The 15,688-nt window shown below is 42.9% G+C and overlaps 1 protein-coding gene and 1 long non-coding RNA gene across 3 annotated transcripts in view; both read left to right on the forward strand.

Annotated features, from left to right (window-relative positions):
* LOC118228886 (tripartite motif-containing protein 35-like) overlaps positions 1-15,453 on the forward strand; it is a 30,762-nt gene extending 15,309 nt beyond the window's left edge. Inside the window, exon 6 of the mRNA XM_035420445.1 lies at positions 13,792-15,453. Within this exon, the coding sequence (XP_035276336.1) occupies positions 13,792-14,312 (521 nt within the window). The 3' untranslated portion in view covers positions 14,313-15,453. The remainder of the gene's footprint in view (positions 1-13,791) is intronic.
* LOC118228960 lies at positions 2,617-5,204 on the forward strand. 2 transcript variants are annotated; one of them, XR_004765575.1, is made up of 3 exons: positions 2,617-3,115; positions 3,485-3,610; positions 4,857-5,204. It is a non-coding gene; the product is annotated as an uncharacterized LOC118228960 (long non-coding RNA). The 2 variants fall into 2 exon arrangements; XR_004765574.1 differs by lacking the exon at positions 3,485-3,610.
* Positions 15,454-15,688: the final 235 nt, after the last annotated feature.

The raw sequence follows: 15,688 nt of genomic DNA on the forward strand, positions 1-15,688 counted from the left end.
GCATGTAAGAATTTTCAGTTTACACATAGTATCAAGTTGTGTATGCAGTTTGAGCTCCATACTGTGTGTCACATGACTAACGTAGAGAGACAAGAGGGCGGGGCAAAGCCAGCATCATATGTCAATCAGTGGAGGAACTTTTTTTTTTTTCCACTAGGAGGGCACTGATTTTTGCTTGGGTCTATATGGCAGTGTCATATTTGAAGTTGTAAAATATCAATTATGGATGCCATGTACTATCAAGGCTGCCCTCGAGGCACATGACCAAATATCTAAATCTTCAAGACGGTGCTTTAGGAACCCTTCTGAGATGGCACCGTAGTTCTTCACCAACAAAGTGGTTTAACATTTAAGTTTATTGAAGATTACATTTTAGCTGTACGTTGTACTTATGCATTTTAGCTTAGGGGACGACAAAGGCTGTTAGGCCCAATGCAAGAAGCCTGGTCCTGTATCAGTCATCACTCAAACAGATTTACATTTATGAACCGCAACTCTGACTGGTGTTGTCCCGCAGGCGACGTGATCGTGAGCGCGAATGAGACGTGCGTGCTGGGTCACACGCACGCCCAGGTGGTGAAGATCTTCCAGTCCATCCGCACTGGATCCACGGTGGACCTGGAGCTGTGCAGGGGTTACCCCTTACCCTTTGACCCCAACGACCCCAACACCAGCCTGATGACCTCGGTGGCCGTCACGGCGCCGCCCGTCGTCGCCCGGCCCGAGCTCGTCGCCGTCCGCCTGGAGAAGGGCGACCAAGGCTATGGGTTCTCCGTCGCCAGCGGCCCCGCAGGGGGTGGGCAACGGGTCAAGCGGATCGTGGACCACCCCCGCTGCCGGGGCCTGAAGGAGGGGGACGTCCTGGTGGAGGTCAACGGGAGGAACGTGCAGAGCATGACCCACGACCAGGTGGTGGCGCTGCTGAGCCAGTGTGCCAAAGGAAGCGAGGTCACCATGCTGGTGCAGAGAGGGGAGCTCTGAAGTGCTGAACGAGGAAGTGGACGGGTCGCACAGGAAGTGACTTCGCAAACGCTGGGGCACAGAAGTGAATGCTGATTTGCTGAACAAAGGGTCACAGGAACTGAGGTCACTGTGGTAGTGCACCGAGGTGAGCAGCGAACCAGAAACAGGGATAGAATAAGACTGCAGTCTCAACAGAAGAATCTCCAGATACTGTTAATGACCACTTCTGTCACAGCCTATATAAAGTCTCCATCGATCCTGTGTTTATACAGTAAGCTTTTGCAGACCGTCTGTAGTTTCGTTTTGCTCACCGGTTTTATTTGAAAACGCTGCATCATTTCTAAATAAATAAATTAAATACCAGCTAACCTTTCGGATTCTGGGTTTGATATCTGCAATGGATTAGGTTTCAGTTTCCATACTAAATAGTACAACCGATTTCTAGACACTTTCAGGAGGCCAATGTCTCCTCAAGACTTTGTCTGTATTTATGTAATTCCGAAAACACTATAATGCCATCCGTTGTGATGTCACGTTGGCAAACTGTGGCGTCTGGTTCTGGTGTTTTCTGTTGTATTTTGTATATGGACTGGCCTGATTATGAAGACCTGCTGTAACAGTAGATTTTCAAACAGATGTGAATGCCTGTAGCCTACCTTAAGTCATCATGCACTGTAAATTAGCTAACGAATTATTTCATAGCTGGTATTCGATTTATTGTGAAAGTATTTAAGAAATTTCATACATTTATTTAAAATTAGGAGATTTGACGTTTAAGTTTCAACGCTTCGTAATTTCATATTTTATTGACTCTAAATCTTCACTATCAGCTTGCTAGAATTGTACCCTCAACTGGGTGTTTATACAGTACATATCTGCCATCTGGTTTGATGAAATACGGGTGGGTAGGCAGCGTTTCGAAATAAACTCTGCGCCAAACTAAAGTGACCAAAACCTTTTCCGGAGCCTCTAAGACGTTTGCGCGATGCCTGTGCCACTGCAGATCCTGCTGCAAAACTGTCCACGTTGGTTTGAAATAAGCAGCGCCCATTTTCTAGGGTACAAGGAATAGAAAAAACTGTTTCGACCAACCCAATCGTGCCATCGTGCAAGGAAGGCGTGATTTGTCTTTGATTTAATGCAGCTATGGGCATAGCTTTTCCCACCCCAATGCTGAAATTTACATCGACAAGTGAGCCGCTTTAAGAAGTGGCTTTCTGTGTATTGTTTTTGTAAGCGTTAATATTTTCTTCTTTGTATGATTTGTCTGGGATTTGCTCGGCCAAAGATAAAAAGTACAAGAGGTGTCGACTGTTCAGCGCAGCAGCAAACATTTCAGTCACGTGCTTTCATCAGTGCTAGACCACCTGTTCTAAAGCACAACTTTTGAGTTCAACAACCTTTGAGTCAGGATATTATAAAGAGGAATGGGCTGTGTACGCAAACTCTGGATCTTTGTTTAATCGTGTTTCTAAGGGAGGGCGTGTGCTTGCCATTAGCTGGAGAATAAGATTCCATTTGGATTAACACATCAGAGAGCTAACTGAACCAGTAAGAACCGGGCTGGTGTAAAACTGCTGGCAGATCAGCCAATCAAACCTCAGTGGTACAATGCTGCCCCCTGCAGGAAGTATTGTCTTTGATAATCAGGCGTACATAACAGGAAGAGGGAAGTACAGTTTCTCACTGATGGAAGCTTTTGTTACATCGGGGACCTTTTACTACGATTTCAACCTGTATTTTCCAGAAATACAGGATTTTCTGATAACATAGACAGAGAAAAAATACCAAGACGAAGAGAGATTTGAGTCTAATTTTAAAGACAGTCCTTAGCTTCAGTTTGTTGTGACAGCAGTAAGTAAAAGTGAAACTAAGCTACAAATTTAGCAGAAGCCATTACTGAGCTCAGAACAGACTGAGACAGAATGGGCGCTGCAAATACTGTCCCGGCAAAAAATCCCTCCTGTCCTTGGTTCTCTAAAATCTTGAGGAATCCTGTTGTCCCGAGTTGCAGTCACAGCTTCTGTAAGGTCTGTCTGTGGCAGTACTGGAAAAAGAAGGGATCTCGAGAGTGCCGAGTTTGCAGGAGAAGATTTTCTATGGATGTACCTCGCCTTAACTTCTGAGGAATACCTGTGAGGCATTGTATAAGGTAATTGTCAGATAACATATTACACATTTTACCTCATTTTTATGGCATGTAAGAATTTTCAGTTTACACATAATATCAAATTGTGTATGCTTTATCTTTTCCTTTTGTAAATTAATTGCTGATTATTTTAAAGTCTGGGGTTGTCATTTCCGGTTTTTCAAGGGTGATGGTTCCAGCGGCTACGGAGCACTCCAGTGGTCAAATATAGAGAAATATTGATCTGGAAATCTCTGGTGAGATGGTAACTCACTCACAGAGTAATTAATCGGTTAATGTCGGTATAAATCACAGCCATCTTGCCCATGTTCATATTAGTGTTGTTACGTGCCAGGTTTTTTTTTTTTATTCCGGTCTCATTATTCCGTCAAGTCTGCTACGGGTCACTCCGCAATTGGTGAAGAAGAGGAAGAGTGCGTTGTTTTCCCCCCAATGCTCTTCTGCGGACCTGCCTGGCGGCCAATGAGGGACAGACCCACACCTATTTATAGCGAATATGTCAGTTGCACCCCAGTGACTTGGATTTGAATTTTAGTTCACTCCTGTATTACTATTGTGACTTCGTGCTATTTTGACTTCTGTGTATCGATCGTAATTTCTGAAAAGACTTCGAGTTTGGGTTTGCGTCTCTGGTTTGGTTGCTGGTTTTGTGTATATATATATTAGGAGTGGGATTTAGGTAGGTGTTTGTTTTCTTAACTGTCACTGTTAGTTTCACTTGTGTATATGTATATAGATACGGGCGTGTACCACCCTTGTATGTTTTTGTTCAGTTTAGAATAGTCAGTGTAGTTGGTTAGGTTCGGAAGATTTTCGGGTTTCAGTTAGTTAGTTTCTTTCATTTCTAGAATTGTTAGTAGCTTATTCATTGTATAGTAAATCTCATAAAAAACACGTTTTCAACGTACAAAAATGCCAAGTTACTCAAAAGTATTGATATCAAAATGACGCCAAGTTACGGTACTACAAACAATATAGGCTATCTTGCCTCACCGAAATGACATAAGATGTATTTCAAAGCAATGCTCCCCAATATTTCCCTCAGTTCTTTCAAGTCACTTGGCCCTTATGCAGTGGCGTAAGCGGAAACGCATCAGAAACGCAGATGAAATATGGTATGTACTCACTGATTTGACGTCCATCCAACGAGCCTTGACTGTCAAAAGAATCAACACGCCCGTAGAATTATAACTCCCTAGGTCGCAACTTGTGTAGCCTTCTGTCCTGCTCCGTTGTCTGTTATTTCGTGGAGATGCACTTTTAGTGTTTGTAAGGTTTATCCTTCTGTCCTGCTCCGTTGTCTGTTATTTCGTGGAGATGCACTTTTAGTGTTTGTAAGGTTTATAAGGCATTTTGATAGGCTTATCTGCAGGTAGGAATCCTCTTCGCTGTTTTGCTAAACTAGAACCGGAAAACATGATAGTGGATAATAGGAGCAGACGCATATGTCCCAGCAGGCTTTGCATATGAGAGAATAAAAACAGTGTGAGAGAAATTAAGATGAAATTACGAAATTCCGTAGTTGAAACAATATGTTTTTAGCAGAATGGGCATGTAGGTGAAGATTGACATGATCACGGAGTATAGTGCGAAGTAAATGGAGTGACCATGAGCGAGCTTCTTATCAAACGGTATATATAACAGTCTGTATTGAACGTTAGTTGTTGAAGTGGAGGGTTAAATAACATTACGTAACATTACAGGCAAATGTAACCTGTTTTGTTTCCTCTGTCTCCCAAAACAGGTTGCTGCCGATGTCCTCCCTGACGTCTGAGAGAGTCCTCTACGGTCCCCGAGAGGGACTAAAGACAATGGAGCTCCAGCGTCAGTGGGGGATCATCAACACCGTCAGGCAGGTCCTGTGGGAGACAAGAAACATCAAGGTCTACCAAAAAACATCAGTGGACCTGGTCACTCTCCGGAGGAGGATACAAAACCTCCTCCAGGATGGTGTTTTGGTGGACTTTTGAAAAAACAAGGACCTGGCGAGAGAGAAATGGGGGGTGGACCACTGGAAAGAACTGATCATATAGTCCACCCCCCCAGGAGGGGCACTCGCTCTGCACACCACCCCGAGCGCACGTATTTTTGATTACTTTTTTAAAGTGTATAGTATTGTAAATTATTGTAAATATTCTTAAAATAATTTTGTGCTGTGTTTATTAGTTAAAGTATAGGTAGGCTGTTTTGTATTAGGTTTCCTTTTTCTGAGTGTCTTGATTTTTTTTGAAAATTTAGGGAATGTCTATGTTTAAATGTATTTTGAGTTCCTTTTTGACTTCTTAAAAGGAATACATTTTAAAAAAAATAAAATGTCTGTTAAAAACCATTAAAGATACATTACAGGCAAATAACGTGTGCAAGCTATTGCATTAATGTGTTTTTCTCATGTTCAGTGCTAGTAGTTATACTTATGAGTGAATCGTGATTTTAAATGTAATGTTTTAATGCGGAGTTGCAGAACGTACATGCGTAGTAATTGTGTGTAGCCTATGTGGCTAGATAGAGAACAGGGCGAGGTAACATGAATGTAGAAACGTGGCGTTTGCTGATATGAAGGTTTTGTACGGTAGCCAAGTGAAGACATATAGTTAGTAGAAATGGCACAGTGGTGAACTGGTGTAACTTTTAAATAAAAGGAATACATTTGCGTCATGAAATGCATATGGGTGGCCGTGAGTGAGTTTTGGTAAAGCAAATATAAGCGTAAGAAAACGTTAGTGTAAAAGAGGAAATGATCTGCCTGAGGGCGAGTCGGGATTCAAGCCTCAAACCGGAGGTTTACCAGTCTGTGCATTGCTATGGCATGTCAGCACCATGCCATAGCTATGCAATGCGTGAAATATCATTAGCGAACCTGCCGGTGGTTTTAAAGAACACAGGCCAGTAAGCACAGAAGAGCTCCCGTTGAATCCATATGGCTTAGCAATATTGTAGCCGGTTAATAACTGAACGGTGAACGGCGGGTAGATATGGTGCAAAAGCAATAATTGATAAGTAGGCTAGTAGACAATTATTAGTGAGGGTTGAAGCAGGTTAAAGAAACGTGTTCCTAGCTGGGCTTGAACCTACGACCCCGTGTTCCAAAGACTGTAACCTTGCACACTAGGCCACAGGCAGACTAGCTGTTGAAACTGGGAATGTTTCAGAGTAAAAATGTATGGGTATTTTGCGTGTGTATGCGCGTTTTTGATTGGGTCGTGTAGGTGCAGATTTGGCTGGTGTCAGTGAAATGTCCAATGGGGAGACATGTTGTTAGTGGGATAGGCGGCAGGAAAAATAAGAATGAGAAGAAGAAGAAAGAGAAGAAGAAGGAGAAAACGCAAAATCCCCTTAGTTTGGGGCTTTATTGTGTGGACATGTGAAGTTGTTTATGAAATCTGTCTGTTGAAATGGGGTCAGAATGTACAGAATTTAATGTTTAATGTAAGGGCTGAGTGTCTGTGGCTGTTGTGGTTATTTCTGTGGGGAACCCTGAAAAGTGCCAAACTCTCGGTGCTGTATAGGTATGGGGCATGCCCCCGCCAAGGCGTAACTTGGCGGGATGGCATACCTGCCATCCCGATCCCAATTAATTGTAAATAAAATTAATCTTTAATAATCATTCATTTTGTTACTCCCCTGTACCCCTAGACCACAATGGGGACGTAACAGTGTATGTTACTATGTTGTAGAACTGCGACTGAGTTTTTATTCTGCTTTTTATGCGCAATAAACAGAGTCGTTTGCTTTCTTGAATTCCTAAAAGTTGTGGTCTTGCTGTCTACCACATGGGCTCGGAGTATTAGCCTAAACTGTATCAGAGACGGTTTGTTCATTATCAAACTGACTGCCCATGAATTACACTCGCTAGCGGCCATCGACATCGAACACAGCAGTTACATTAGGACAAAAGTTTGAGCTTCATCGCCATAGAAGGGAAACGTGGTCACGTGACTCAATTCAGTGCTAGTCAATTCGATACTTACGCCTGATTTATACTTCTGCGTTGAATCTGAATGAATAGCCTGACGTGCACCTCCCATGAAATGTAACTACATGTCGCGGCGATGTAGACCGCAACAACTGTGATTGGTCCGCTTGGCAGCATCACATTTCCTCCTACGCATTATGGTGCAGCGTTTTGGCGGTGTATTGCAGAGCGACGCAGACAGACCAGCGCTCAAGTATAAAGTTTGATTTATACTTCTCTGTTGAATCTACGTAGAGCCTACGCCATAGCCTATGCAAGTGGCCTACGCCGTTGTGAGCCTTTATACTTGTGCGCTGGTCTGTCTGCGTACCTACGGCGTAGATTCAACGCAGAAGTATAAATCACGCTTTAATGCTCACAACGGCGTAGGCCACTTGCATAGGCTACGGCGTAGGCTCTATGTAGATTCAACGCAGAAGTAGATGGCTGCTGCAGCCCGGAAATAGAATTATTTGATGGGCCTGCCATGTATTTCCTATGACAGATGGAGTGTCATGCCCCCGTGTTTCGGTTGTCGTATGGTTTTCCTTGTGTTCCGGTCATTTCTGTTTCGTGTGCTGTGTTCCTCACCATGTCTTTGCTTTTCCCCACAGGGTGGGCGTGATCCTTCCCCCTGCACTCCCTAATCACTTCCAGCCCTCAGCCATTTTCACACTCGTTCAGGTCACATTCCTCACACCCTCCCTGATTAATTCCAATTAGCACCAGACCATAAAGCCACACTCTTTGTTTCTGTCTTTGCCAGATCGTTGATTTGTTGCCCAGCGTCACACCCTGCTATCGTGTTTAAACCCTAGCCTAGCACTAATTTCTATACCCTGTTTTCTCTGCACCTTCCTTGGTTTCCTCACCTTGCACTGTTTCCTTGGCCACAGATTGTTTGTTCATGTACCTTGTTCAGTGTTCCCCTGTCTGTCGTGCCTATGTGTTGTCTGCGTTGCGTCTTGTTCCGTGTTCCCCTGTTCTCCCCAGTTACCTCCCCAGCTCCAACCTCCCGATCCAGCCCGTCCTTCACCGGCCTTCCAGTCTCCAGCCCAGCTCCGCCACCGACACCGGAGGTAATCCGTTCAGCGCCAAGCCGGATTCCGGATCTCCCCACAAAACCCCACAGCCCTGCTCCAAGCCTGCCTGGGTTCCTACCACAGCCTGTTCAGCGCCACGCCAAGCTGGATCCCGGACCTCCGCACCTACCCTCACGGTTCCTGTCCCAAGTCTGCCCTGGTTCCTACCGCCCTCTGTCTGTACTCAAATAAACCCCTTTTGTATTCCATCTACTGCTGTCTCTGAGTCCTGCATTTGGGTCCAGTCTGAGCCCGGCCCCACAACATGGAGTATCCTTAGTCAGGGCTCCCTGGGATAGGGTAGATTCAGTACCCAGACAAACATAATTTTTTTTCAGGTTAAAGTCGCTTCAAGGCCCAAAAACATTATTTGCAAGATTGCCAGATGAATAGTACCTTTACCTGCTCAGGTGTTATTGTCAGTGAACAATTAGATAAATGCCTGGCAGCAGTAGATAGTCTTGCTCTCCGGGGTACAAGTCTTGCCACCCACTATTTCAGCACACCCCAGTCAATACATGTATACGTAAACCCGTATTCACACAAGCATCCACATTACAGGTTAATGGAGTCAGATGAACTTGGTTTCCTCCCTGTGACTAATTTTAAATCCTTACAGTACGTTTAACAAATGATTTTATTAAACCGGTGTCTGTTTTGATGTTGCCAGAATGTAAGAATCTTAGTCAAAATAGCCAATCCCATGCCTAGTAATTATAATCAATATTATTAGGTTCCAAAATTATGATCGGATAGTCTAGATAACTAGGCCTAATTTTATAAGACTGGTTTTTAATTGTGCAGTTATGCTGCTACGCCTACATAAGTACACAGATAAAAAATATAAAAACGGAGATGAGTGGGCAGGGTTGAGGATGGAGGAGGACACTTTTAAAACCAAAAGTGGTTTTAAATGCCAAAATCCCAGATCTTTACCATTAAAATCACTGGCACTGCTTTTGTTAAAGTCATGCTTGCTCAGGGACACTTCGACACACCCAGGGCGGGGGATTGAACCGGCAACCCTCCGACTGCCAGACAACCGCTCTTACCTCCTGAGCAATGTCGCCCCTAATTTGTCCCCCAGGTAATTTGCTTTTTAAAGCTGTAATTAACATTCACCCATTTGCCCTTTTATAACACAAAACAAACAGTAAAAAAACAGTCAAATCAAGTCTCAAACATAGGCAAAATGTTTTTATCAATCAAAACATAATTACTCATCCTTAATCTGAACTGAGTATGAGGTGCTGTAGCAGCCAAAATCTAGCTTCTGAGGGAGACAAAGTGGAAGTTTCGTGAACAATTTATCCTGTACACTCTTACCTGATAAATAAAGCAACGGAAGCTAAATTTAACAAAACTATAACTTTATCTGGGTTCAAAGTACGTGTTCTAGGGTTTAATATATTGCTATCTGCTGAATACGAGGGAATTTCACACTTTAAAAAGCCCCATTTTTTGTTTTTCGATTACATTACATTTATTTATAGATCACTGAGATCTCGCATAATGCTTTCCCTTTCCTATTGAAGGAATTTCCTCTATTGGCCCATTCTAATGCCACTGGCATGGGTGTCTATAATGATAATGAATACTTGTGCAATTTAAAAATCTCAATTTAATGATGGCAGTTGGTGAGCTGGGAAAACTTCTCCTTCAACTGATTATTGGTCTCAACCTGGTTTCAGTCATTTTCCTTGGCTACACACTATCTGAAAGAGCTAATCTTTTCTCCTTTACATTTTTTAAAATAGGACTTTCTCAGGCAAAGGCAAAAAGTACAAGAGATATCCACCCTCTGTCCAGTGCAGCAGCAAACGTTGCAGTCACATGCTTTCATCAGTGCTGTAATGACCTACTCTGAAGCACAACTCTCTCCATTACCTGGATCAGTGAGGATATTATAAAGAGGAATGGACTGTGGAGTCAAACTCTGAATCTGAACTTGTATCGTGTTTCTAAGGGAGGGGGTGCGCTTTAGATTCACTGAGGAATGAGATTCCATTTGGATTAACACGTCAGAGAGCTGACTGAACCTGAAGAACAGGGCTGGTGTAGAACTGCTGGCAGATCAGCCACTCAAACCACAGTGTTACAATGCTGCCCCCTACAGGACGTGTTGTCACTGATTATCATCTGTGTCTAACAGGAAGAGGGAAGTTCCGTTTCCAACATGTGAAAGCTTTAGTTACATCAGGGAGCTTTTAATATGATTTCAATGTATATTTTTCAGAAATATGGGACTTTCTGATAATATAGACAGAGAAAAGACACAGATGAAGAGAGACGGTTCTTAGCTGCAGTTTTTTGTGGTAGCAGTAAGTAAAAGTGAAACTAAACTACAGATTTAGCAGGAGTCATTACTGAGCTCAGAACAGACAGAGACAGAATGGCGTCTGGATCTTCTCTCCTGGAAGAGGAGCTCTCCTGTCCTGTGTGCACTGAAATCTTCAGGGATCCTGTTGTCCTGAGTTGCAGTCACAGCTTCTGTGAAGCCTGTCTGCAGCAGTACTGGAAACAGAAGGGATCTCAGGAGTGCCCAGTGTGCAGGAGAAGATCTTCTATGGATCCACCTCCCCTTAGCCTGTCTCTGAGGAATGCCTGTGAGGCGTTTTTAAAGGAGATAAGTCAGAGAGAAAAAGTTAAATTCGAACTCTGCAGACTGCACAGTGAGAAACTCAAACTCTTCTGTTTGGATGATGATGACCCCATTTGTGTTGACTGTTTAAGAGAAAAACACAGAAATCACAGCTTCTGTCCAATAGAGGAGGCTGCTCTGAAATATAAGGTAAGTAAATCCTTCTCTTTTTAAAAACTGCAAAGTACAGAACAATATATTCACTAATAATTAACTGACAACCTAAAATTTTAAAGCAAATTAAGTCTGTCAGTAAGGTGAGGATTAATTGAAATATTTTTAATTTTCTGAACCCAGCAGTTTTCACCGTTAACATACTTGTTTGACGTCTGGCTTTCTGAATACCGAACACAGGGCATCAACAGCTAAAACACCTCACTTACCCAACATGTAAAATATATTCATTTTATTCAATTTGGTAATTATTATCAAAGAAAATAATTATCAAATTGCCGAATTCATTGATAGGCAAAGCAAACTGTTTGGATTAACCTTTATCAAAATGTACAACTCACACCCAGATGAAAATTAAGAAATGTATTAAATTACAACAAATATTCACGTCCCAATCTATAGACAAAGTTCAACTACCTTAAGACAATTAACAAAGGCTACAGACATGGATATCACACAAGAAATGAATGAGAGAAGATACCAAACCAGAGCATTTGTCCAGAAGTAATCCAAAATGCTGAAACCAAAAGACAGCAGAGTAGTCCAAAGGAACCAGAGATGAAATTTAGAACGGCAGACCTAGATGCAGGACTTAGATGCCCACTTCCAACTGTTACCAACTACTTCCTTCCAAGTTTCCCAAACTGACTTAACTCAAAGAAAGCCAGAATATTTTTAACCAGTGAAAAAGAGGAGGGGGCAGGGGCATGGACTCACAGATACACACCTCAGAGAGTAACCCCCCAGGTCCTGCTCTGTCTTATCTCCAGGCTATGCTGGCTGAACACTTTGAAGCTTCCTATAGCTGAGAACGGCCAAATGGTGAATTACATGTCTGACAGGTCTATAAGTAATTAAATGATAATAATTTACTTTTGGAAGAACACAATATAATGTCTATGACAATAAGGCGGATTAAAAATTAATAGTTTGTAACTATAATATCCTAGTAATAGCCTACCTGTTTACCTGGCATATCGTGTCATAGAGAATTGTCAACACACTGATACGTGTCTCAGTGAACACATTGATTTTACACAAGCTGTGCCCTAAGTCTCCATTCTGGCTCCTCTCTGCCTGAACAGGCGCTCTTGTGCTGTCTGTGTGGGCAGTGAAGTTTACTGTCAGTTTGTGTTTTCAGTAAAGTGTGGACTCTGTCATTTCTTTCCAGGAGAAACTCAGGACTACACTGGCTCCACTGCAGGAGAAGCTAAAAGCCTTTAATGCAGTGAAACTAATCTGTGATCAAACAGCAGAGCACATCAAGGTACTGTACTGAGGCATTTAAATCACAGTGTTGAAAATGCAGCACTGGATTGTACTGAAATGATGGTGAACAATGTTTATTCCAGAGCCAGACCCAGCACACAGAGAGACAGATAAAGATGGAGTTTGAGAAACTTCAGCAGTTCCTAAAAGATGAAGAGGCAGCCAGGATCGCTGCACTGAGGGAGGAAGAGGAGCAGAAGAGTCAGCTAATGAAGGAAAAGATTGATAAGATGACAGAAGAGATATCATCCCTTTCAGAACAAATCAGAGCCATAGAACAGGAGCTGGGAGCTGAAGACGTCTCATTCCTGCAGGTAAGACCTGTTCACTGTGTGTCTGCAGGACTCTATACAAACTTCTGTTAATGCTCACACACACTCATGTATAGAATATAATATTCTCTAAACCACCTTGAAATTTAAAGTTGCTAATATCATCAAAACATTTCAAAGCTTTATCAAGCAGAAGAATTGCAGTCTCCTTTTTGCTGGCAAATTTGATTTAAAGTTTCTCATCATTCTAGATCCACACACCGTACACATATTTAACTATGATAAAACAGCACATTTATTTTTCTGTGTCATGTTTTATATCTAAACCATGTTCAGCAACATACAGTCAGATATTACTGTGGTTCATCTACAGCATTGGCTAAAGCAATAATAATTCACTCTATTTCAGAGCTGCAAGGACACACAAAACAGGTAAGAAACTCCATTCTCTGTCATCAGGTTAAATATCTAAAGTAATTTATTAGCCCTGTAGTGTTCAGTGAGGTACTGTGGAATGTGTTTACAATGTTTCTCTCTCTATAATAATTACTGCATCATTAATAATGACTATATATAGAGGGAGGTTTTTACAATATTAAAGTAATGAAATGAATATTTACCTCTAATATAAATCCCCAGAACGCTGGGAGGGATGGAGCCATTTTATTATAGAATGAAGATCTGATGTTGCTGCTGATAATCTTCTATCATAATGAAGCCACGCCCACAGAACAAGTGACTCCTGAATATTATTGCAGAGCCCAGTGCACACTGGCGGATCCAGAGAAGGTCTCAGGAGCGCTGATTGATGTGGCCAAGCACCTGGGCAATCTGAAGTACAGAGTGTGGGAGAAGATGCTGGGGACTGTTCAATACAGTGAGTACTGGGGGCAGGGAGCTCCACATTGTCACTGTACAGGGGGAGTCTTCAGCATCCTTTCCACAAGCTGATGAAGCCAGTCAGAGTCATACTGGTCCTATCTGTGTAAGAGCCCTGGAGTGAAGAGACTGAGCACCAGTCCTTAATCTCACTGATGCTCATAATAAAATACTGATTTAAGAGTGATAACATATTTTAGGGGACAGGCTTTGCACACTCGTACAATGATTATACAACATGGAACATATACAAATGTCCTTAGCTTTTAGTTCTAGTGCTGCTCTCTCATGTATCTGAGACTGTAAAGATTGTTTTTGTAAAACCCAGTTTTTATCATCAGGAGCCCATTGTTTTTGATGGTTTTCCTTTCTGCAGATCAGTGCTGACGTCTCATTCTCTGTCCCTTCAGCTCCTGTGACTCTGGATCCAAACACAGCACATCCCATCCTCTCACTGTCTGAGGATCTGACCAGTGTGAGACGCAGTGATGAGAGTCAGCAGGTTCCTGATAATCCAGAGAGATTTGATGGGTGGCAGTGTGTGCTGGGATCTGAGGGATTCAGCTCAGGGAGACACTGCTGGGATGTAGAAGTAGGAGATGAGCACTGGGTGGTGGGTGTGGCTAAAGAGTCCGTCAGCAGGAAAGGGGTTGTGTATCCGAGCCCAGCAGGAGGAGTGTGGAGTATATGGCAGCTCAGTGGGAAATGCACAGCCCTGACCTCCCCAACTACACCCCTCACTGTGCAGAGGAAACCCCAGAGGGTCAGAGTGCAGCTGGACTGGGACAGCGGGGAGGTGTCATTCTCTGACCCCAGTGACAACACTCCTCTCTACACTTTTAAACACTCCTTCACTGAGAGAGTGTTTCCATTCTTCTGGCCTGTTTATATGCGGATCTGTCCTCTGAAGGTGTCTGTAAGAGTGGAATAGTGCTGTGGAGCCTGCCGCTGTGCACCATCAACTGATCTGATCCAGACATCATTCACACCTTTTCTGAACAGAACTTCAGCGATACCCCAAACCACGGCGTGTCTACTGCACTGATGCACTTATTAAAAGCCAGGGTCAAACCAGGTTCAGCTTCCAAAACGCTGCAACACGCGGGCTCAGGTCAGACTTCGGCTGAATAGAATGTGGGCTCATGTTGGGTCAGGCTGACGTTTTTGGGCCCGTTTCAAGCTCTAGTCTGAGAGTGAGGGAAATGTCTGTGGTCATACTCACTCTGTCCACAAGAGGGCGACAGAAGCTGTGCTGAGGTGTTGGGTGAAGCCCTGGCTCTACCAGGTCTGCATTCAATCGCTCCTTTTTTCCGTCCTTACCACCTTTCCTAGTATGGAAAACCAAACCGGTCAAAAATACACTAAATTGACATTGGGAATCATGCATCGTCAGAGTTTTGTCAACAGGCACATTCCAATCACGTATCTTTACCTTCTTGAACATCCAATTACAGTTTACTTATTAATTTGATTATACTGGCAAATGTTTCTCCCTATAATTGTAAATTCCTAAAAGCCATACCTTTGTTTTTGGTTTTTGAGAAAGAAATGTCATTGCATTTACAATCATTGACGCTTATAGAATAATTAAAGCAGAAAGATTAAAGTGTATATCAGTCCTCAAGAAATTCACAATGCCTAAATTAAGATGAACAATCGTGTGAAAGATTATACGCATACAGTTCATTTTGTTGGTTGATCGGCAGATAGGCATGGTATTGTCTCTGGACACCCTAGTACACAGCTTTGATTTTAAGAACGAAATCTCAGTGGTGTTGATACAACATTGACATTCAGGATTAGCTAGTTTAAGCTGAACTGGAGAAAGTGTGTTTGTGAACGGGCGTGGGGGTGATTATTGCTTCTCATTTTTAAATAGTTAGTGAAGACCAAATGCTGATTGAATCCTGGCTATATCCTGTAATGAACAGTACTGTAACATTGGAAATGAGAATTGCTAAAATTTCTGTTAGCTTTGTTTCCTCTACAGCAACCAGCGGTGTTTCCTTGAATTTCCATATCTCCCTCCCAAGGGTGTCACACTAGCATGTGACCGTTTTGGTGCCAAAACTCGAGAGGAAGCAGTCTTGGTGTTAGCCAAATTAGCCTTTGGTTTAATTCTGGGGTGGGAGGTGTGTGGCATTCAGTACACCCCAGAAGCAGATTGGTCTCGGCTGCGCTGGCTGCTAGAGAGAGCACACGCACCTGGGTTGCGTTAGCTAATCAGCACAGGTGCTTAAAGGTGTGTTTCTGCCCACAGTTTGGTGCTGAGACAGGGAGCACACACCGAGACAGAGTTTTTGAGTT

The sequence above is a fragment of the Anguilla anguilla genome, chromosome 6 (genome assembly GCF_013347855.1).
Source record: "Anguilla anguilla isolate fAngAng1 chromosome 6, fAngAng1.pri, whole genome shotgun sequence".
NCBI lineage: Eukaryota > Metazoa > Chordata > Actinopteri > Anguilliformes > Anguillidae > Anguilla > Anguilla anguilla.